The sequence below is a fragment of the Nelumbo lutea genome, chromosome 1 (genome assembly GCF_056320005.1).
Source record: "Nelumbo lutea isolate HS-2025 chromosome 1, American lotus-T2T, whole genome shotgun sequence".
Classification (NCBI taxonomy): Eukaryota; Viridiplantae; Streptophyta; class Magnoliopsida; order Proteales; family Nelumbonaceae; genus Nelumbo; species Nelumbo lutea.
Window position 1 is genome coordinate 21,883,404 of NC_142684.1, and position 24,720 is coordinate 21,908,123.

The window sequence follows — 24,720 nt, forward strand, 5'->3', positions numbered from 1 at the left end:
CATTGGTTTCCATTGAACCGGGGGGGGGGGTAGTTTGGGCATTTCAAAAAAATTTAAGGGATTGGACCATCCCAGAATTTTTTGAATAAGCATATTGAACAAGTGCTTAAAGAAAGCCACCTTGAGGCTGCTTATTTGTTAAGTGCTTTTTTTGAAAATAAGCACTTGTACCTGACATTTACCAAACAGGTATAAGTGCTTATTTTTCACTTAATGTGTGGTCTCAGCACTTCTTTTAAGTACTTAAAAGAAGTGAAACCAAACAGGGCCCAAATCTTTTGTTTGGAGTGGAGGTAGAACTTGGCTGTGGTCAGAGCAGGATCTCAAGGAGGGAAAAGATCCTCCATCTGCAATGGTAAATGAGACTTAGTTGAAGTGGGCAAGGATAATGAGATGACTGATGAGGAATTTCAAATTGATGAAATGCACCTAGCATGTCAAAACTTTCCATTGGATCTAGTATTTTGAGTTGGCTAGTATCTTATTTTGTCATTCCACTATCAGGGGTAATATTCTCTGTTAAATAGTGAATCCTCAACTCCAAGGGAAAGAAACAATGAATTGTCACCTTACATCTTGTGAAAGGACCAGTAGTTCACTTCTCGAGGAAGTGTAATTGTTTGATTTTCAGTTTGCATCATGAGAATGTCAGGCTAAGTCCTACAATTTCTCATGTACAAGTTTTCTGATCTTGTTTCATTTTGAGTTTTGGTTGATGCTTTACTACGATTTGCCAAATTGGTTAATCATATAAAAATTCTGTCACAAGTGAGGGTAGAGTTTATTTTTATTTAAGGATCATTTTTAGACCCATTATTTTTTATGTAAGCTGATCTCCATTATCCATTGAATGATTAACAGGTGCTTTGGCCGGAATGTGGTTGGCAGCCAGTTTCTTTGACTGATTTGATTACATCTGCCTCAGTTAAAAAGGTTTATAGAAAGGCTACCTTGTTTATCCATCCCGATAAGGTGCAGCAGAAAGGTGCCAATCTTCAACAAAAATATATAGCAGAGAAGGTGTTTGACCTTCTTAAGGTACACCATTAATCTTAAGTGAATTCCATTATGTAATTTATACATAATTCTGCATTAGTATAGTTTGGACATAGAAGACATAATAGATGAAAGGTTGCATTGATATATTTTTCTTATACTATGTAATTTATTTGCAAAGTTTTAAAGTGCTCTGGGAAAGTGGTTCTACATATGATAAAAATGCACATCAGGTTTAGAAGCATATCATCTAAATGGTGCTACTTCTTACAGAAGAATCTTAATCCTTTATAATGTCGATATCTGCTATGTTGCATATATAATGTATAATCATCATCCAGACCTTGAACCAAGGAGAATTGTTTAACTGAAAATTGTAATGTAAATTTATGCTCCAACTGACATTATCATTTTGTGCATGGACATGAGATCCATTCCTTCAAATAAAGTTGTCTTCTTCAATATAAGTGTTTTGTCTAGATTTTATAAGAACATTGAAATGTCAGAAAATACAGTGAAAAGTTGGAAAAAAAATACCAAACTAACATGTAACATTTTAATGTTTCATCATTATTATTTAAGCTTTGTCCCAAACATTGTTTAGAAAACCCAGACTGGACTGGCCGGTTGGGCCATGATTTGGGCCTCTAGCTGGTTTGGTTATACCCTGAAAACCACTAAAAGCCAGCTGACTGGCTGGTTTAACTGGGTAACTTATGAACTGGTCCTGGTAGATAGAAACTTCAAAATGGTAATGACAAGACTTGAACCCAAGACCTCTTATTTATGTGTATTACCTTGTTACCATTAATCTGTCTCTTGAATTTATTTGTGCCTTTTTAATGTATATATTGCTTTAACACACGTATTTTAAGGAAACTATGAATTATGAGACTTAAGCCCTGGTAATTTATTTTAAAAACTCAAAAGCTAGCTGTTGAGTTGGCCCAATTTCTAGTTATTGGGCCCAGTTATTTAGCTCTTATTTTTAAGTTGTTTAAGTTAGGAAGTTGTTGGGCTTTAGGCCCATTAGCTTATGTTTTTAAGTTGTGACTATTCAACTACTTTAGTAGTCGCCCTACTAAGGGCATTCTTGTAATCTCTTATTCTTTTAAGTTAAATATAAAATATAATGAGGGGTTGGCGGCCAGAAACAATTCAATTCTGGTTGACATCCTACTCTTTCTTTCTTCTCTACTGCTGAAACTCTTCATTTCTTCTTCTTTCTCTTCACAAGGAATTCATCTAGATTTACAAACAGTGATTTCTACTTGGTATCAGAGCGGGACGAAGGTTCCTTGAGCTGTTTTCTCATGCAGCCCTAGATCGGCCGATTGCATGGTGTTTTAAGAGGCTGATCAAAGATCTCAAGTAAGCCCAGTTTTGGGATTTTTTTGGTGGATCTGCTTAGCTCTATAGCTGGTCTAGGGTTTTCCATCAAAATCAGGAAAAAAACTGGAGAAGGGGGGATAGTCCTGTTTCGGTTGGACTTCTCAATTTTGACCTAGGAAGTGGTGTCCTAATTTTTTAGGGTTCCTTGGAGTTTTCTGTAGGGGTCGGTTCAAGTCCTGCCTGACTTTGGAGTTTTTTGGAGAGAGCGACTGCCTCTTCTCTCTCTTTTCCCGTCTCGCAAAAAAGGAATCTTTTGTGGGAGGACCATCTAAGGCACCAGAAGGGTGTCGTTGGTACCAAAAGTGATTTATTTGATATTCTTGCATATTACAGTAATCTTCTATCCCCTTTTTGAGAAGTATGGAGGGTAACGGAGTTGAAAACAAGCCTGAGAGTGAAATGGGACTAGTGGGAGGAGGTACTAGAGACCTTTTCGGGGCTGGGACCATTACTATAGTTAAATTGGATGGATCAAATTACTTAGAATGGTCACAATCTACAAAGATGGTCATTGGTGCTCGTGGGAAGTTAGCACTGGTGAAGAAGTGAAACCCGAAACTAATAGCTTCCGGTGGGTACAGGAGAACTATATGGTGATGACTTGGCTGGGTAATTCCATGTTGCCCCATATAAGTAAAAACTTTTGGTGGGCAAATATAACTAAGGAAATATGGGATGGGGTTGCAGAGACCTATTCACAGAGGGAGAATGTTGCTAGGACTTATCAGTTGAGAAATCAGATTGTTGCTGCAAGGCAGGGAGATAGACCTATTGCTGTTTACTTTTCAGCCCTTTTCAACCCTGTGGCAGGAGATCGACCATTTGGAGACAGTTGTTTGGGAAACCACTAAGGATGCAACTGCCTACCAGAAGCTCTTAGAGAAGTATAGGGTGTTTGAATTTCTTACTGGCCTTAATCCCAAGTATGATATTATAAGACAACACATTCTTTCTAGGGAGAGTGTTACTCTCTCCTAGGCATATGCCTGTGTCAGGGGAAGAGAGTAAGAGAAATGTGATGATGAAAAATTCTGGGTTTGATCAATCAGCTATGGTTAGCATTGTGAGGCCTAAACAAGGTGGAGACCGGGGTGGCAGTGAAATCAAGAATGAAGACAAAAAGGATTTGATCTGTGACTATTTGTAAGAAGTCTAAACACGGAAATATACTTGTTGGAAGCTTCATCCCCATCTTGTGTCGAATAGACTAAAAAATAAGAAGGGAAATGCTCACATGGCAATCATTGGTGACATTCCGGCCCCTCCTACTACAACTACTCTGGAGTCTGTTGTAGCTGTTGCAATAAGGGCCGAACTTGAGAGGTATGGGCATTTTCTGAACCAACGGGATACAACCAGTTCTAGCTCAGCAACAGGTGGTTCTAGTGGAACACACTGTACTTCCTTTGCTCACATAGGTAGTTCACATGCCACTGCAAATTATGTTTCTACTTCAGGTAAGGAGGGACCTCCTTGGATTATAGATTCTGGAGCCTTAGAGCACATGACCCATAGTTCCACTTTTTTTTCTTCTTACCAACTCTGTTCTAGTAGAGACAAGGTCTCCACAGCTAATGGATCTCATGTTCCCATTGCTGGGAAGGGGTCTGTCAAGATTAGTGATTCCAGTTCCTTTCCCTCTATCCTTCATGTTCCCAGATTGAGTACTAATCTGTTATCTGTTAGTAGTTTGATTAAGAACCTGAACTGTTCAGTAATTTTTTCTCTTGGTCATTGTATCTTGCAAGATCTAGATTCAAATAGGACGATTGGGAGTGGTCGTGAAGTGAATGGAATCTACCTCCTGGATGTGCTTCCTCCTCATCAGAGTCATCATTCAGTAGGGATAGTGAGTCAGGGGCTGTGAGTCAGATTATGCTTTGGCATAATCGTTTAGGTCATTTGCCTTTTTCTTCTTTGAGTCTTTTGTTTCCAAATCTATTAGAGTCACATTCCTTTAAAGCTAGTAATAAAAGATGTTCATCTCCTTTTAATGTTATTCATTCTAATGTGTGGGGACCCTATCATATTCCTTCTATGGGTGGTTATCGGTATTTTCTCATATTTGTGGATGATTTCTCTCGATATTCTTGGATTTACTTGATGAGATCCCAAGATGAGGTACCATCCTTGGTAAGTCAATTTCATCAGATGGTGCTAACATAGTTTGGAATACGAATAAAGGTGTTTAGATCAGACAATGCCAAGGAATATTTTGAAAAACACCTTGCTTCATATCTGTTAGAATATGGTGTTGTCCATCAAACCAATTGTTCCTACAGTCCACAATACAATGGTGTTATAGAAAGGAAGAACAGACACATTGTTGAGATTGCAAGAAGCATGATGATCACATCTACAGTTCTAGTTAGGTTTTGGGGTGATGCAGTTCTCACAGCAGTATTTTTTATTAACAGGGTGCCCTCTCGTATACTTGGATTCAACACCCCATTCAGTGTCCTTTTTCCTGAGGGGGAGATGTTTCATATTCCTCTCAGGGTGTTTGGGTGTGTTTGCTTTGCACATATCCTTGGTTCTCACCGCTCGAAACTTGATCCGAAGGCAAAGAAGTGTGTCTTCCTTGGATATGCAGAAAATCAGAACGGGTATTGCTGCTATGGTCTAGCCTCTGGGAGTCGGTATGTTACTATGGATGTCACTTTTTTTGAGTCCATATACTTCTTGAAGAATCCTTCTCAGGGGGAGTGTTTTGGGGAAGTGATGAGCAGTCTATCCCTCTTCCAATTCTAGTTCTTGTGTCCACTCCTGTGCCTGATCATCCTGTGTCACCTACCCTTACCACCTCCCTTGTATCCTGCTTCTCAACGTTACTCACGACAGAGACTTCACAGGGAGGTTGATTCCACTGCAGCAGAACTCACACCACTTTCTGCCGGTTCCTTGGAGACTCCAGATTCAGCTGACACGGATTCAGGTATTCCTCCTGATCCCTCTATTGTTTCAGTTCCCATTGATTCTACCAACCCCATTACAGATAACGTGGACCTTCCTATTGCTCTTAGAAAAGGGAAGAGAAAGTGGACTACTCATTGTATTTCACAATACCTATCCTACAATGGACTTTCTCCTTCCTACCGAGCTTTTCTTTCATCTCTTGACTCTGTGTCTATACCCAAGGGTGTCAGTGAGGCTCTCTCCAAACCTAAGTGGAAGGCAACTATGCACGAAGAGATGGAACCTTTAATTAAGAATCAGACATGGGAGATTGTGGACCTACCAGAGGGCAAATAGATTGTTGGATGCAGATGGGTTTACACAGTCAAATATAAGGCAGATGGAAGTATAGAAAGGTATAAGGCCAGACTTGTTGCAAAAGGGTGCACACAGACCTATGGCATTGATTAACTTAGAGACCTTTGCACCAGTTGCAAAGATGACCTCTGTTCGGATACTTCTTTCTCTTGCTGCCACATTCTCTTGGCCCCTGTTTCAACTTGATGTGAAGAATGCTTTCCTAAATGGAGATCTGCAAGAGGAAGTGCATATGGATCTTCATGTTGGTTTCTACAGTGATGCTGAAAAGGGAAAGGTATGCAAACTTAAGAAGTCACTTTATGGCTTAAAGCAGTCTCCTAGAGACAGGGTTCAAAGTATCGATACGATACAAATTTTGGCTGTATCGTATCGACACTTAGAAATGGCTAAAACTCTATTTTTTTTAGTTTTTTTTTTTCAAATTCTGTTTTTTTGTGAAGCTTTTAGCATGCTTTTTATTATTAAAAAAAATTGGGGGTTCGAAACACTTGGAAACAGACAGGTGTTTTGGACCGTATGGTTTTCAAAAGATATGATACGATCGATACTTTGAACCTTGCCCAAAGCATGGTTTGACAAGTTCAAGAAGGCCGTGGTTGCTTTTGGTTACACTCAGACTCAATCTGACCATACCTTGTTTGTGAAGTGGAGGGGATCTTTGGTGTCAATCCTAATTGTTTATGTGGATGATATTGTTGTCACAGGGAATGATCTAAGTGAGATTGATTGCCTGAAGAAGAATCTATACAAAGAATTTGAAATTAAGGATCTTGGAGAAATTAGATACTTCTTAGGCATTGAAGTTGTAAGATCAAAACATGGAATTTTTATCTCTTAGAGGAAGTATGTCTTGGATCTTCTACAAGAATCAGGGAAGTTTGGAACAAAGGCAATCAATACTCCTATTGATCAGAATCACAGAATTAATGCATTAGAAAGTGAGCCACTAAAGGACATTGGGAGATATCAGAGACTTGTGGGGCGACTGCTATACTTGTGTATGACAAGACCAGACATTTCCTATGCAGTGTGGTAAGTCAATACATGCATGCTCCACGAGTCCAACATTGGGAGGCTGTGGACAGGATTCTTGCTTATCTGAAGGGACACCCGGGCAGAGGCATATTGTTTGCTGATCATGGATAGTTGAAACTAAAGGCTTATACAGATGCAGATTGGGCAGGATGCCTTGATGACAGGAGATCTACTTCAGGAGTATGCACCCTTGTTGGGGGTAACCTTGTCTCATGGAAGAGTAAGAAACAAACAGTGGTGGCAAGATCAAGTGCTAAAGCTGAATACAAGGCCATGGCACATGGAGTTTCAGAACTTCTCTGGATTTGTTCCTTGTTAGGAGAGATTGGTGTACAGGCAGAAGAACCTATGATGTATTATGATAACTAGGCAGCAATCAACATTGCCCATAACCCAGTTCACCATGACCGGACAAATCACATTGAAGTGGATAGACATTTCATCAAAGAAATGGTGAATTTTGGGGAAGTTCGTCTCCCATACATTGCTTATGAGCTACAGCTTGCTGATGTTCTCACAAAAGGTGTTGTAAGGAACAAGCTGGAGCATGATCTACACAAGTTGGGAATGTGTGACATTTACTCCCAACTTGAGGGGGAGTGTTGAGTTGGGCCGATTTCTAGTTATTGGGCCCAGTTATTTAGCTTTTATTTTTAAGTTGTTAAGTTAGGAAGTTGTTGGGCTTTAGGCCCATTAGCTTATGTTTTTAAGTTGTGACTATTCAGCTATTTTAGTAGCTGCCCTACTAAGGGCATTCTTGTAATCTCTTTTTCTTTTAAGTACAAAATATAATGAGGGGTTGGCGGCCAGAAACAATTCAATTTCGGTTGACATCTTGCTCTTTCTTTCTTCTCTACTGCTGAAACTCTTCATCTTCTTCTTCTTTCTTTTCACAAAGAATTCATCTAGATTTGCAAACAGTGATTTCTACTTTCCATCTATCCACCACATGAAGTGTAATAATATTTGTAAAAACATATTATACGTAGTATTTATATGACTACAAAATATATATGCTTATGCCATGTCATCACAGTTCGACCTCCGGTTTGACTGGTTGAACCTCTAACCCATGAACCTCTCCCTTTTCTAGTTGTATTCCAGGTCCGGTTCTTTGAACATTGGTCCCCACTATATGTTGTCAGTAACATGAGTCCTGTTTTGCCATTTCATTCTTTCTGTTCAGTGCCATATCTGTCGTCAAATTATAGGTGCTTACATTACTATTTCCACCCAAGTCCTTTTTGGTCTGACTGACACTAGCTCTTCTAGCCTCTTCAACCTGTAACAGATCACTTTTTCTAACGGGTGTTGTAGATGTTCTTCCATGCACGTGACCAAAGCACATAAATCTACTCTCATCTTGTCAGTTATCACCTATTGGAGCTACTCCTAATTTCCTTTGTATGACTTCGTTTCTGACCCTATCCTTTTCTGTTTTACCACTCATCCATCTAAGCATTGCATTTCTGCCACTCATTTCTTGAACATGTCGTTTCTCAACTGCTCAACACTCTGCTTCATACACAGTTGGCCTTAACAGCTGTTTTATAGAATCTTCTTTCTAGCTGAGGTGGTATCCACCCATCATATAAGACTCAGGATGGATTACCAAAAAAAAAAAGACTCAGGATGTACCCCTCCATTTTTCTCATCCTGCTATAATTTTATGAGCTACATAATCCTCAATATCCCCTTTGTTATGAATTATTGAATCAAGGTAATGGAAGAGGTCACGTCGAGTTATCTATTGGTCTCCAATCCCAAGTGTACCCCTCCATTTTTCTCATTCTGCTCTAATTTTATGAGCTACATAATCCTCAATATCCCCTTTGTTATGAATTATTGAATCAAGGTAATGGAAGAGGTCACATCGAGTTATCTATTGGTCTCCAATCACAAGTGTACCCCTCCATTTTTCTCATTCTGCTCTAATTTTATGAGCTACATAATCCTCAATATGTTTAGTCAATTTCATCTATGATCAAGGTTCAATATATCGATACAGCTTGAAATGCCGGAACATGCATATCGGGGATTTGACCAACATACTTCCTATTTTCTTATTTCTGTTTTTTTTTTTTTTTTTTTTTTAATTTACAAGAGTTCAGTCTATGCATGGCCTATCCCTGATTATATTAAAATTTTAAAATATTTAATATTTTGTTTACTGGGGTGGGATCAATACGATACAGTACCCAATACGTGACAAAATTTTGAACATTGTCTATGACTAATGTAAATAAATAAGGATTAAGCAGTGACACTTGGTGAAGACCTATTGTAACTGCAAAATCTGATCTGTCTTACAGTTTTAATGTTGGCTTTTGCAATTTGCACCCTTGTACGTCAATTAGCTCCATATGCCTACTTGGGACTCATTTTCCATAGCCTACCATATTACCTCCTCGGGGACTCTGTCATATGCTTTATGTAAATCAATGAAAACCATATGTTCTTCCCTCTAAAAATGTCTCAATAGATGTTAGATGCATACTAAATAGTAGAACTTTATCGTGCAGTTTTGTCGATTTATGGTGTACTGTAACAACATCTGGAAGTACTCATAAATTACAACAATAGATATTGCTATTTTTGTTTATAATTTGCATTAAAGTCTCTTATTTATTTGTTTATTATTTAATATAAAGTTATCCATTTCTTACTTTTCTTGAAGTCATTTTGTAGGTACATGCCTTGGTTGAAGTTTCACATTTATACTATGAATATAATATTTCCTTTGCAGGAATTGGATTCTTGAAATGTGCATTAAAATTCTGTCTGAAATTTATTGTTTTTTTTTATAATAAAATAATATAAAATTTTATTAAAAAAGAAAAAGAAAATACAAAGGAAGGTGACCGGCGGTCACCTGAAAGAAGAAAGAAACAAAACTCCACCTTCAAAAACCTGCTCCAACTCGTACAAGACTACAAACACAAAAACCAAAACAAACCAACCAACTCCCACTAAGCTGATGTTTGTTCCGAGAAACATTAATTTCTAGTGCTGTTGAGATGGAAACAATTTGGTGGGAATGAATCAGTTTCAGTGGAAGCTATAAACATGGGTAGTGTTCAGTTTGCCCGTTATTATGATTTATTTCTACAAAACCACAAATGCTTGCCAAGCTGCAATTAGCTGAAGTGTTATCAATGTCTTGATCTTTTTGAAATGTCACATTTTGTTGGCTAATTATTTAACGTAATTGAAACAGGAAGCATGGAACAAGTTCAACTCAGAGGAGCTCTTCTAAATTCCTCCTACTCTTTCATTCCAAGCCACTTTATCAGGAAAGTTGCACGAATTATACAGAGGAGCGTTGGAGTTGCATTAGATGATGAGGAATTACTCTGCTGCGGCTTGGTGTCATCAAAAAGGCTTCATTCCTACACTACCGCACTTCAAGGAACGTAAAGTCCTCTTGTTTGTTATGTTTCTGTAAATTGATCTTACTCGAGAAATGTATGAATTTTGAAGCTACCGTCTGTATGTGAAAATTGTAATGGCTGATTAGTGTAAAGTATTATTGGCCATACTGATTGTCATACACGCTCATGCCTGATTTCGGCAGTCAGTTTAGTTTCTTCTATGATAATTCTTTTTTTTTTTTTCTTTTTTTTGGGGGTTGTATCGGTTGAATGAATACCAACATTTTTATTGGTGTCTTATTATATCAAAATGGACACCTGCAATTTATATTTCTTGAGCTGTGAAGTTGAGTGCAATTCAAACCCTTTTAATTGCTTATTCTAATTTTAAGAGGTAAATTTATAATTAGCCTTAGATTAGATGCGCGTGCACACACACACACACACACGTAATTACCCATTAAACCAATATTGAAACAACATAGGATAAATTGTCTCTAACAACGATAAAGAAAGTGAGATTTGCTTTTCTAATGTCTAGTTAAGTGGCACCATTAGCATTCACTTTCTCCTAAATTATCTCCCATTCTTATCTATTTATCCACTCTTCCACTTTTTATCTATATCTATTTAAAGAAGGTATGAATTAAAAAAAAATTTAAGAATTATAATAACTTTAAAATGTTTATTAAAAACACAAAAATAATTATAATAGGTTTAATAATTTTATATTTAAAAAAAATTCATCACAAAATTATGTACTAACAATATAAATTAGGATTTTATGGATTATTCAATTTAAATTTTATTCAAATAATAAAAATTTAACATAAAAAAAATAAAATATTATTTCAATATTTCAATAAGTAAATATCTTAAATAATAAAATATAAAAATAGCAAAATAATTATATAAAAAATATTTAATATTATGTAATGACTTTAAATTAAATTAAATTCAATAATGAAAATTACTTTAAATATATATATATATATATATATAATAAAACAATGAAGTCTAGAAATTTTCTTCCATTTTTGAATTTTTTATTTTTTAATTCCATGTCATTTTTTAAACAACCAATGAGATGCACTTTCCCAATAACCTAAATAATCTATTTTCCTAAAATTTCTCATAGACTACCTCCCCCACTATCCCCCACTTTCTCCAAATTATCTCTAATTCCTATTTATCTTCTAAATTATCTCTAATATCTATTTATCTTCAAAATTATCTCTAATTCAGTAAAGAGTTTCTCTCCTAAATTATCTCTAATTCTTATTTATCCTCTTCCCTAATTTTTATCTATATCTATCTAAAGAAAGTTTGGATTAAAAAATTTAAGAACTAACAATTTAAAACACAAAAGCTTATATAAATATTATAACAAAATTATATAATAACTTTAAAATATTTATTTAAAACACAAAAAACTTAATTTTATATTTTTATAAAATATATCATGAAATTATGTATTAACAATTTGAATTAAGTTTTTCTGGATTATCAATTTAAATGCTTTTCAAATATTTAATAGTATGTAATAGCTTTAAATAAATAAAATTCAAATAAAAAAATTTAAATATTTTATAGATTATTCAAATATTTAAATAACTAAATATTTATCATAACTAGATTTTAAATAGTTAAAATAACGAAATTATGTAATAAATTTCAAAAATTTCTTCAAAGTAGAAAAAGAATTATAACATAGTATTGAAATTAATAATAATTTAATATATTACAAAATTAATAATGAAATTACGTAATAATAGTATAAATTATGATTTGATGGATAATTAAATTCACTAATTATTTATTGTTTTTGTGATCAATGTATTTTCAATGATTATGTATAAATTTATTTTGTTTTGTTATTTAACAGAAAATTTTCAATAATTATTGGAGATTAAATTATATTATTAAAAAAATTAAGTTTAATTTATTGTACTTATTGTATCTATTGTATTTTTGTTATAACTTATTGATTAATATTTATTAGAGATAAAACTATTATTTGAGATTATACTATTTATTGACTAAGCTAATATATTTTTAGTACTTATTGTATTTTTTTCATTATCAATAATTTTTCAATAATTGTGTATTTTCACTATAAATTTTCAATAACTATTGGAGATTAAACTATTGTTATTTATCAAAGATGAGACTATTAATTTAGTTGAAATTATGAGTGTTCATGAGTTGGTTTGGTTCGGTCATAGGCTATTTGGCCAACTAAATTGATTTGATCAGGTTGGAGAGTTGGTCACCTGAAATCAATTAGCCTTTTGTGAAAATCGACCCACTCAAGTTGTATTGGTTTGGGTCGATTTTTTTGGTTTGGTTAGTCGGTTCGAAAGATTTAAACTTAAAAATTTAATTTAATTTTAAAAATTACAATGTAATTATTAAAAAATAAATTTAAAAATTAGATTAATGATATAAAACATTTTGGACTAAGAAATATGGAAAATTTCTCACTTTTCCATATTTAAAATATATATATATATATATATATATATATATATATATTCATGGTTAAGTCATTCGGTTTTGGTCGGTTTAAAAATGGCCAAAGTGAAACTGATTCAACTTGGTCGAATTGGGAAATTTTTAAACCAAAACTGACCTAAAATACTAGAAAACCAACCAACTCGGGTCGGGTCAAGTTGATCAGATTGGTTGGTTTCATCAATTTGATGAATAAACCTAACTGAAATTAATTATTGTTATTTTGTGTTATAAAAAGTTTACTAAAAATAGTATATAAAATATGAACAATTATTAATTATTTGAAAAGTTGAAATATAAAATAATTGTATACTTACGTATTTCTATTAGGGTCATTACTAGAACACATCTTATAGTTTTACATATTTACTTAAACCTACCTTATAATTTTCATTTTACTAAAACATCACATATATTTTACAACTTACTTAATCAACCTTTCATTAAGGAGTGCTAATTTTTCCATTAGGCCCATGATTTTTTATTCCAAAAATACCCTTAACACTTTTTTTGCATAGAAAACAAAATTGACCAAATATAGCCAATAGAGTGGTTTCCCATGTCTTATTAAAGGAAAAAATGATATTTTTATTTTTATTTTCTTTTGATTAAATTTATTTAAATAAACATTAGGTTCAACACTATCATTTTCCACAGTCGTCTAATGGAAGATTGATTAAATCCATTGTAAATTAATTATAAGTGGTATTTTAGTAAAATACTAACTATATAGTAGATTTTAGTATATCCATGAAACTATAGGGGGTATTTTAGTAAATGACCATTTCTATTATTTAGCTTTCGCTTAATAAATTCCGTGCATCGCATGGGTCCCCACTAGTTAAATAGTTAAAATAACGAAATTATGTAATAAATTTAAAAAAAATCTTAAAGTAGAAAAATATTTATAATTGATTTCATAATATTCAAATTAATAATAATTTAATTTTTTATAAAATTAATAACGAAATTATGTAATAATAGTATAAATTGTAATTATACAGATTATTAAACTCAATAAATAATAAATATTTAAAATTTTAAATAATGATATTATTTAAATAACTAAATAATAGTGTAAATAACTAATTTCACTTGTATCAATTAGTAATTCTAGACAATAACTTAAAAAAAATAATATTTATTAATATTATTTTTAAAATCTTAATCCATTTTATTATATATTTATATATACTAAAATTTAACTCTTTAAATTTAATTTATCGTACTTATTTTATTTATCATATTTTTGTTATAAGTTTATTTTTAATAAGTTTGTCCTTTTGTTATAATTATTTTATTGACTAATTTAGTATATTTTTAGTATTTATTGTATTTTTATTAGTTAATTATTATATTTTTATTATAAATTTATTTTCAATAATTGTATATTTTTGCTATAAATTTTCAATAATTGTTCGAGATTAAAATTTTGATATTTATTAGAGATTAGACTTTTAATTTAGCTGAAATTAGGAGTGCTCACGAGTCGGTTTAGGTCGGTTGTAGGCTGTTTGGCCAACCAAATAGACCTGGTATGTTGGGGAGTTGGTCACCCAAAACCAACTAACCATTAGTGAAAACCAAACAACTCAGGTTGTATTTGTTTGGGTTGATTTTCGGTTTGATTAATTGGTTCAAAAGATTCAAACTTAAAAAATAAAATTTAAAACTTATAGTGATATTATTAAAAATAAATTAAAAAAATTAATTTATGATATAAAATATTTTAGACTAAGAAGTATCAAATATAAGAAATTTCCCACTTTCCGTATTAAAAAATTATGTTTAATATATATATATATATATATATATATATATATATAGACACACACAAATATACATATAGACAAATAGACAGATAGATAGAGACACACACAGACACAAATAACATTTATATTTCCTGATTTCCCGTCACAACAAGGAATTTCATGTTATCAATTAAACATGAAAAGAAAAGTTCAAATCATCGGTATCACAAAGAATCAAAAAGATAATTTTGACATACATATACAACATTACATCTTTAATAGTTCATATGAAGTGTGAACCGATACACATAGAAAACATTAATTAAAGGATGATAAAGGAATTGAAATAGACATGCATACCTCAAAAAAACAGTATTAATTTTATTAATACTACTTTTAAAATTTAAAACCAAATGTTATTTTAACAAGTTCTTCTGGTATAGTTGGACTTTTAATGATCATTTGAGCTACTTGGTTTAAATCCACAATCCATTTAATTTTTATATGTAGTTCCTTGGGAGTACAAAGTGTAAATTCGGATTTACTTTTGCTTTAGATTTGATTTTGCCTTATTTTTTGTAAGAGTAAAATGATGTGGTCTTCAGCTTTTATAAAAGAGAACGAAAGTCAGAGGAGTTTTTATATAGAGAGAATTAAGGTAAGAAGAAGGTTCTGCAAAATTCATATCAGTTTTTGGGATGCAAAATTTGCACTGTCAGTGGCTGGAAACAAGATAAAAGTATAATTTTTGTATTAAGAATCTAAATCATGATTATGAATAAATGCATGCAAAACTGAACTGGGTGCAATGTATCCTGTTCAGATTTGCACTGCAACAAATGGAGCCTAAATATCTTAAATTTAATTGGAGTTCATTGTGGCTAATCCTAGACTTAGGAGTTAAAATTTAACATTTAAACTATGCAATGAAATAATAGAAAAAAAAAGTGGATTTGTTTTATCCGCTTCAATATCAAGATTATCAGATCTGAAGCTGAACCCGACTCATTTGGATCCAAAATGCCCATATTTATGTTTGGGTCCAAGGTTTATGGACCCACACCCTGCTAATAAGGTGATTGCATTGGTTTCCCATAATGCACCCTACAGCACATTCTAATCATTCATTGGAAACATCTCCCTATGATAAGTACAGATGATATTCTCATTGCACGTAGAGTTCCTGCCCATTACAACTCTACCCACACTTACCTATGTAACACTGCAGCCACATATAAGGAACATTTCATTCTCTTATATGTTATTATACCACTCCGGATCTCCTGTCTATGAAAACTCTGCCCACCTCTACCCATAATATATTATCTCCCGTGAATTGGGAACATCTTCCCCTGCATAATATTATGCAGAGATTGAGATGTTCTCTATGTATGACTACGATAAATGTGAACAAAGTTTATATGGACAGGAGATCCGGACTTTTATTATACATGGAAAAATATTCCCACTTCTCAACGCAGGGAGGTAGTGTTTTGTGGGTAAGGAGTTCTTGAGCCAATCTGAACTCGTTAATTAGGGGTAATTTTTTAAGATTTGATTGGACTAAAAACCACCAGAATGCTCCTTGGATAGTCATGGCTTTGTCAGTTAACTGGGCATGCAGTTAGTCCATTCAACTTGTGAAAACTATCACTGATGAGGATAGGCCACCGGTTCCCGATTTTTTACAGTCTGACCATAGTGTGATCTGAGTCTTACAACATCGATGAGGAGAATGCATTAGGGATGTGTATCAATCCAATCCAACCCGAGTTGTTGAACCTATAACCCACAATCCAATCCAATTGAGGAGAATGAATTAGGGATGTATCAATCCAATCCAACCCCAAGGTTCAAAGTATCAATACAGGGTGATACGTTGTTAGGGCATATAAGTTTGTATCGGTTTTTTTTTTTAAGTTTTATTTTTTTTAAACCGATTTAGAAGGATCAGTTTAAGTCCTAGCTACCCTCGAAACTAAGCCCTGACTCGATACAATCCCTATAAAAACATATCAGGAAGGCTCCGATATGATATGTATTGACTGATACAGGCCAATGCATAACGATTTTTTAAATCTTGGTTGAACCTATAACCCACAATCCAATCCAACCCGATTGTTGAACCTATAACTCAAAGTTACCGGACTGGTTCCATTAATGTTTTCACTTCTTAAAACTTAAGATTTTATACAAGGACGAAGTTAGGTGCTTTAGATTATCGTATTTATACTAAAAACTTTACCTTTAACTTTAAATTATTGATTCATAAACACAAATGCCTGTATGCATATATGCATGAATACATACATAAATGCATATTTATACACAAATATGAATACATATTTAACTTGAGGATGGATCAGGTAATCGGGTTGTCTAAATCCTCAACCCTAAGTCCCTAAGCTAACCAACCCAAAGTTAAATCAAATTCATATTTTTCTAGCACTAACCTTATCTAATCTGATATTTTATTTTTTGAGTTGTGTTCAAGCTAATCCGACCTAATTTACACCCTAAAATGTATACTTAGATACCGAATAAGAGTGCACCAACTGTTAAAACCTTCTCTCTCTCTTTCCTTCCGGCAAGCCAAGCAAGAGAAAGCTGTTATTCTGTTTCTGGTAATCTGACGACCCATTAATTTACATACCTCCAAATTAAAGAATCTGCCCAAGTGTTTTTGGCTTTGTGAATGGTCAATTAGTGATGACCCCAAGAATCAAGACCAAGGCTAACCTATCTAGAGATGCAACTCCACGCGTCGTTATGGGGATACAGCATTACAACTACATACCATTAATTATCTCCTTACAGCACTTTACGATGTCACTGAACAGGACATGCAACTGCTCAGAGATAAGTGCTGTAGACAGTAGACAGGAAAAAAATGCATAGAGATAAGTGCCTCCAGGTGATTACTAACTGTAATTAATGGAGGTCAGAGAACAGAACAGGACATGCATTGATGTATAGCTAGATAATAGATTCATGAAGAGCTCACAGGAACCAAGTTAACTTCACTAATTGTTGATGATAGAGTGGACATATCTGGCCATTATATATAGGTAGAACTGCTTTCATGGTCAGATGATTTATTGAACAATACATGTGTCTGTCAAGAAGAAGGAAGCTCAAAGTTTGCATAGGGCTAGAAAGCCGTCCAAATTCAAAGTTGATTTCAAAGAAAAGACAAAATTCATGTGGGTTTCTGATGCTGATTGGTTAAAGTTTTTCAGGTATCACACTTTTTCGTTTTCGGTATCATAAAAATTGTCGAAATCAAAATATGCAGTCAAATGTACATTACAGTTATCAAATTGCTTTAGAACATAACAAACTACAAATAATAATGTATTAATTAGGAAGTTGGTCCATAAGAAAATTTAGAATTTGGGTTCATACATAAGTGATAATTGCAAAATAGAATGAAAATTAAGTCTATGCCACGAATCTCTTTTTCTGATATTTTTATAAGGCTGCGTTTGGAAACAAATGGAGTGTAAATCCCGATTCAGGGTAAATTTGCACTCTGGTTCACTTTTGCCTGTGTTTAACAATATTACATTTTTACATTGACAAATGACAGATCAATGCATATTTACATTGATAATAAGATGTAAAAGTACATCAATAAAAAATAAGTAAATTTACATTCAAGTGAACTTTTGATAAAAAAAAAGCATATGCTTTATTGAAATTTGTGCTTGCATCCACTACAACTAAAAATCAGTTTGGTAAGAAGGTAAATTTGTCTATGCAAAACTAACCCAATGTTGCAATTTATCTATATGAACTATTTTACACTATACATATTTGCATTCACACATTGCAACGTTTCCAAACGTAGCCTAAAAAACAAATGTTCCGTTAACGGTGAGCTTTAAGGACTGCTTTTGTGTTCTCTATTAATGAATTACTTAAATTTCTTAAGAAAATATTTTGAAACTGCAGCCATGGTGGAATCAAGCATCAATTCCTCTCAATGTCTTTCTTTATACTGTTTGCTTGTGACTAAACCTATTCATGGGCCAAGCTTTGCCTATACATTAACATAATATGCTCAGGCCCAAGCCCGAGCTTGAGCCCGGCCAGAAATTTGGGAAAAGAATATTATTTTCCTTTTTTATTCAATTAAAAACTATTTTATTTATATTTATAAACCTCAAAATCTAACAATATAATGAAAGATCTCACTATTACTTGAAAAAAGAAAAGAAAAACAAAGAAAATATTATATATGTATATTATTATATAAAATATATTTTTATTATATAATACATTATCAAGTCAGGCTTCGGCTCAGGTCGAGCAATTTTGAAAAAGCCCGACCCAAGCCCGCAGGCCTAAAATCCTATCCAAGCCTGACTTAGATCGGGCCAAGCCGGCTGGCCCATTGGGCTACCCGGCTCATGAACAGGTTTACTTGCGATCCCCCATTAAGACACGAGCACCCCAACTATCAAATGAAAATTCTAATATTTTAAATATTTTGAATTCAAGGTAAATACTAGAATTTCCATTATTTTATATATTTTGTTTGGTTTGAAAGATAAGGTAAGGAAATGTAGGGAAACATGGGTTTTTTAAAACCAAACACAGCCTTAAGGCCTCCTCCTTTTATCTTCTGAAAATTAAATTATGGGTCGCTCATCAATCTTCATTAGGTTGATTGCAGGGAAGCATGTTTGCCATCTCTTTCAACTGCAGCCACAGTGAATGAGGGCACCAGGTGACCAGCAATCTCTCTCTCTCTCTCTCTCTCTCATTAATGCAATTATGTTTGCCATCTCTTGCTTGTGTCTTACTACAGTCACTATCCACCACCTTCTTCACTTATTTGCAGAACAGAAGGACATAAGCATATATACACAGTGATGGGTTTTGAGAGGTCTGTTTCTTCGCCTCCTTCTGAATCACCCACATTAATTCGATCTCCATTAATCTGTTCCTTTGTCATGAACTCTGGTTAGCCTCTACCAACTTTAGAAATTAGAGTTGATGTACATGTCATCGTTTTCTGTACTGTAATTAAGAACACTCCGCCTAGCTTCTTGGCTGGCTACGTTTCTATAAACTAAAGCTGTTAGTGGAAGAACAACCATGTTTTGTGTTTCTCTCATTCATTTTGAGCTCCTGGTAGTTAATTAAGTAGCATTGGTGGTGGGTCTATTCTATAAGCAACAACCTTGGATGCTGGCATGGACCTAACAATTAGAATTAATGGCGACACTGGCTCGCACAGTGCCTAAACTTAGCCTCATCAGCTCATACACCCATGATAATGAAGAGGGGCAGATTCTTTCATTAATTTTCCAACAAACTCGCATTGTTTTAACTGTTGCAGAAACTATCATGAAGTTATGAAATAGCTAACTAGGCTTTATATTCAGCTCCAAGTGCTCCAGGATCCACGATGGGCTGGGCTCAGGCCTTGAAACGCATAGACCTTGAAAAGCAAGCTATCAATAAATAAATAAAAAAATAAAATAACCATTTCAATGAACCACCAAGTGCAGAGCTGTAGCCTTGGAAGATTTCAGATACATTGGAATTTATATGAATAAAAACTGGTTGGTTTTATGAAACCATGACCAGAGTTCATCGGTTTCCCAGATGAAACAGCTGGTCTTTCTAACCCCCAGTTTCTGAAGCCTAACCAAATTGGCAGATGGACCAGTTCATCGTTTTTCTGGTGAGACCAAGCAAATCAAGTCTAGATCTCTAAACACTGGTCATAACCTTTGGCTTTTATGAAAAAAGTGGCTCCTCTCAGTTCAAAGTATCCGATGTGAGTATACTTGGTAGTCCTCGGATCACACCACGTGGCATCAGTCAATGCAATCCTGTCCGCACATCTCTAATTGCCACCAACCACTCCAAGGCAAATTCAACTATAAAAGGGACTTCTCATCCCAAGGTAAACTCACTTTGCACTCTTACTTACAGAATCCCAAGAGATCTCTTCTTGGCTATTAAGGACTAAGCTCTGAGCCCTCATCTCAAGCCTGGTCTGACCCCTCTTTGGCATTCTTGACCATCAAAGCCTCCGCCCGTGAGATAACACCTAGGAACTCTGACGTGTACTCTTCTCCTACTTACAAGTTGGATCCGTCAGCCTCGGACACCAATAAAATTTCCTTGTTGCCCTTGGCCCCAACTTTGGCAGCAACAATATCAATATATATATATATATATATATATATACAATACTAGCGGGGACTTATGTAGTGCACGAGCTTTGTTAAGCGAAAGCTAAACAATAGAAATACATAAGAGTATATAATTTAACTTTTTAAATAATTAATAATTATTTATATTTATATATTACTTTTAATAATTGTTTTACAATACAAAAGTAACAATAATTAATTTTAGTTAGGGTTCATCAAATCGATGAAACGACCAACCTGACCCAACTCTATTATTTCCGATCAACTTTGGTTCAATAATCTTCCAACCTGACCAAAATGGGTTAATTTCGATTTGGCCATTTATAAGCTAACCAAAACCAAACCGACCTAATATATATATAATATGTATATAGTCAATTGGATTACAAAAATTATTTGGGGTGGTATAGGATGCATTGCCAAAAATTATTTGGGTCAAATTTGGAGGAAAATATAGAATGCAAAGACATCATTGATGTATGGGAGGTGATAGCAATAAGATGAGCAACAAGTTTAGCAAAAGATAAAAGTATCATTGTCATATGGCATATGGCTAACTCTAAACTACTAGACTACTTGAATGGAAGATGCTACATACTATGGAGCATTTGGATGGCTATTCTGGTACCTGGCATAATGCTAGTTACAAGAAAAATAATCTGAGAGCAACTTTGTAATTAAAAGATAGAGGAAATTAACATATGTAGTTAGAGAGAAATTAAGGGGGTGTTCTACAACATGAGTTATTTTTCTTGTTGCCAATTCTGCAAAAAAACAAATAAAATCATCTTGTGTGAAATCAGATTCTTTCTTAAAACAAAAACACAAAAAACATGTCCTTGGTTGTGTGTTTTCCATTTTCAAAACAGAAATCGAGAAAATGTTCTAAAATGTGGTTTCAGAAACATGTTTTCATCTGATTATTCAACATTATTTTCATAAATCATATAATTTTTATAATAAAAAATCTGTCTGTTTTAAAAACCAATATTTTGTTGGTTCTAAAAACATGTATTGTTTTTTAAAACAAAACCAACTTGTTTTCCCCTTTGAAAACAAAATCAGAATTCAAGAACATGTTTTTGCTTTTTTGCTGATGTAATGATTCCAAAAACATGAAAACAAAAATGTTATTGTTGTAGAACTCCCCATAAGTGAACTAGACAGTTCCTTTTTTCTTTTTGGCTCCATGAACAAGATGGATAAATACTATATAGGATTGTAATGGATGATTTATAGTGTTGGTCTATTCGAGTTCAAATTGACTCCTACGCTTATAATGGGGAGATGTTCCCAATGGTTTGGATCTAGTTTTAACACAGCTCAACAACTGGTCCCAACAGCCATTGCAGCCGTGCATTGGGAACATTTCCTTGTCCTTCATGGCGAGATGTTCCTGATGTACATGTAGCTACAATGAGACCAGATCCAAACTCCTTCCCAATGCATGGTTGGGTGGGATGTATTGTGGGGAGCCAATGAGAATTAGGTCTACCCCCACTTAGTGATAGCCTCCTCAAAATGTTTTAAAAAAGGATGTAAGTTACCTTTCCTCAAACTAAAATAAAATGGATTAGAAAAGTGATTAGCAAAGATCAATTAGTTTTTTCTATGTTCTTAAAGGTTATAAAAAGCCTTAAACACTATTAGTATTTTCTATTTTTCAACTCTGTTGTACACTAGTGAGATTTATTCAATCAAAATCACTTTCGGTATCAGAGCTGAAACTCTGAAAACAAAGCGTTATCTTTTCTCTTCTCTCTGTCATCATGTCAACTACCTCTCAAAACTCAAATGGACTCTATCAATTCGTCTTCTACTCCAATTGGCTTGAAATTTGCTCTTGTGATAGAAGCCAAATTGAATGGATTGAATTATCTAGTGTGGAGATCACAATTTCCACCAGTATTAAAAGGAAGAAAGCTGATGTGCTATGTCGACTCCCATGGTAATTGGCACTTGTCTCTTCAAGTATGATGGGGAACCCTTAGCTGATCCCTCTCTTTATTGACAGCTCATATGCGTACTCCAATATGTCACTATTACCATACCAAAATTGGCATTCTCAATGAATAAAGCAAGCTAATTTATGCAAGCACCCACTAGTGTTCATTTTGCTGTTGTAAAGCATATATTGTGCTATCTCAAGGCCACGCTCAATCATGGCCTTCTTTTTTCTCCTCCAGCCTCTTTCCATGAAATTGCATGTGTTCACTAATGCTGATTGGGCAGGATGTCTAGATGACTTTCAGCCTCAAGGGGGGTATTTGCCTTTCTTGGACCCAATCTTCTCTCTTGGTCTTCTTGTAAGCAATAATCTACTGCCTGACAAGGATGACACTAGTATACTGCCAAGCAGTTGGAATAACTTGTCTCAACGGTTAGGGTTAGACCCCTAGCACAACCAGTGGGTGTGTTTATAAGAAGCATTGAACTTGGACTAATTTTCAATTATGCACTAGACCTTGGAAAGTTGCACATAACCCTATACTTGATTATGATACTACACTAAGTAATGGACCAAGCTACCTTTGATATGCCTACTGGTGAAATCCATTATGGGTCAAATATCTAGGCATGTTAAGGCAATTTGGGAAATTACTTGAGTGAGTGATCATAGTGATAGAATCGACCTCTTTGTCGGACAAAGTGAATATCATGTTATAAACTCTCTCTGATGAAAACCTAAACTGTCTGTAGTGGATTTTATTTGTGTTTGAAATCTAATTTTGCAAAAGATATATATATATATAATCAGGGTCGGGGTGGGGCGGGGACCCCAATCCCCATCCCCGCCCCACCAAAACAATCCACATCCATGACCCCATCAGGTCGGGGAAGTCAGATCCCCATCGAGGATGGAAAAAATTGCCATCCGTAAGGGATATGAGACTTTAAAAGAAATGGGTCTAAGGCCCATTACTGATATGATTAATTAAGCAGTCACATGACAACTTAAGTTATGTGATTTGGGTCAAAACTAGGTATGAATCTGGGTATGGAGCACTTATCGTCTTAAGAGGATAATGTTTTAAGAATAGAAGAGTTCTAATTCAAATCAGTTTTGGATTATTTCCTAATCATATTAGGAGTTTGCTCCATAAGACTTGGTTTGGAAGGAGTGCAAATGCAAATTTGTAGGGTACAAAACCTTGTATTTTGTATTATTTTATATGTATTTGCACTATACATATTTGTATTTGTACTCCTTCCAAACTGAGCCTAAAGAGATGAAGAGGGAAGTGGGCGAACAAGCCTAGCCAATTCACAGCTTCTTGCTCTCTTCTCTTCTCTCTTGTCTCTCAAGAACCCTATCACAATCTAGTCTTTTCAAAAACTGATTTTTATCAGTTTTTCCTCTAAGTTTTTGCAAGAAAAATGTTGAAAAAATCAGGCTCACACATCCCATTTGATCCAATCAAGTTGGATAGCAGTTTTGCTAAAAATAGTGTTGTTGAACTGGCTTCTCCTGTACACTATGCTATCTTTAGTTGGAGGTTGGTTTGGGGACTGATATTAAGCGTAAACATTCACTTTGGAAGTTGCATTTTGTGGTCTTTGTATTAGGTACAATTATCTTTATTTTTTTTGTTTCAAATCTAGTTCGATTCAATGCAAGATCGATTCAGAAAATTCAGTTTTCAAAATCACCAGAAAATCGGTTCCTGTGATTGGTGAGAAAAATTTATGAAATTTGCCCAACCATCTAGCATGGTTCAGCCATCCATATGATAGATTATAACCCTTCTAACACTACATGCCCATTTAGAAGGGTTTGAAGTGCAATAACTTCTAGCTTTCTGAGGTGGGCCCTACCCAAACAGCCTAAGCTATGTTGATGAAAAATCCAAAGAGCCCAAATCGGATGTTAGTCAATCATTTAAAGACTGTCCACTTCAGCCTCCTTGAATAGCATACCTGGAGCACTTCAAAGCAGTTAGTCAAGCTTAATTGAATCTTCAGCTCAACCCTACTGTGATTTGTATATGATCTAAGCAGATGGGGGTGAGCATTATTCGGTTAAAACTAAAAAACCAAATAAAAATTTTTGTTTCAATTTTTTCATTTTGGTTAATTCTGTTTTTGGAAAATTTTGGTTTGGTTAATTCAGTTTTTATAAATTTCAGTTTTCGGTTTTGGTTTTCAGAATTAAAAATTCAATTAACCAAAAAAACTGAATTAACCAAAATTCATTATATAATATGTAATATA

The 24,720-nt window shown here is 34.2% G+C and overlaps 1 protein-coding gene across 1 annotated transcript in view; it reads left to right on the forward strand.

Annotated features, from left to right (window-relative positions):
* The window catches only part of LOC148873903 (Chaperone DnaJ-domain superfamily protein), a 36,945-nt gene extending 26,529 nt beyond the window's left edge, over positions 1 to 10,416 (forward strand). The window contains exons 7-8 of the mRNA XM_088960140.1: positions 862 to 1,038; positions 9,917 to 10,416. Coding sequence (XP_088816266.1) covers positions 862 to 1,038; positions 9,917 to 9,955 — 216 coding nt within the window. The 3' untranslated portion in view covers positions 9,956 to 10,416. The remainder of the gene's footprint in view (positions 1 to 861; positions 1,039 to 9,916) is intronic.
* Positions 10,417 to 24,720: the final 14,304 nt, after the last annotated feature.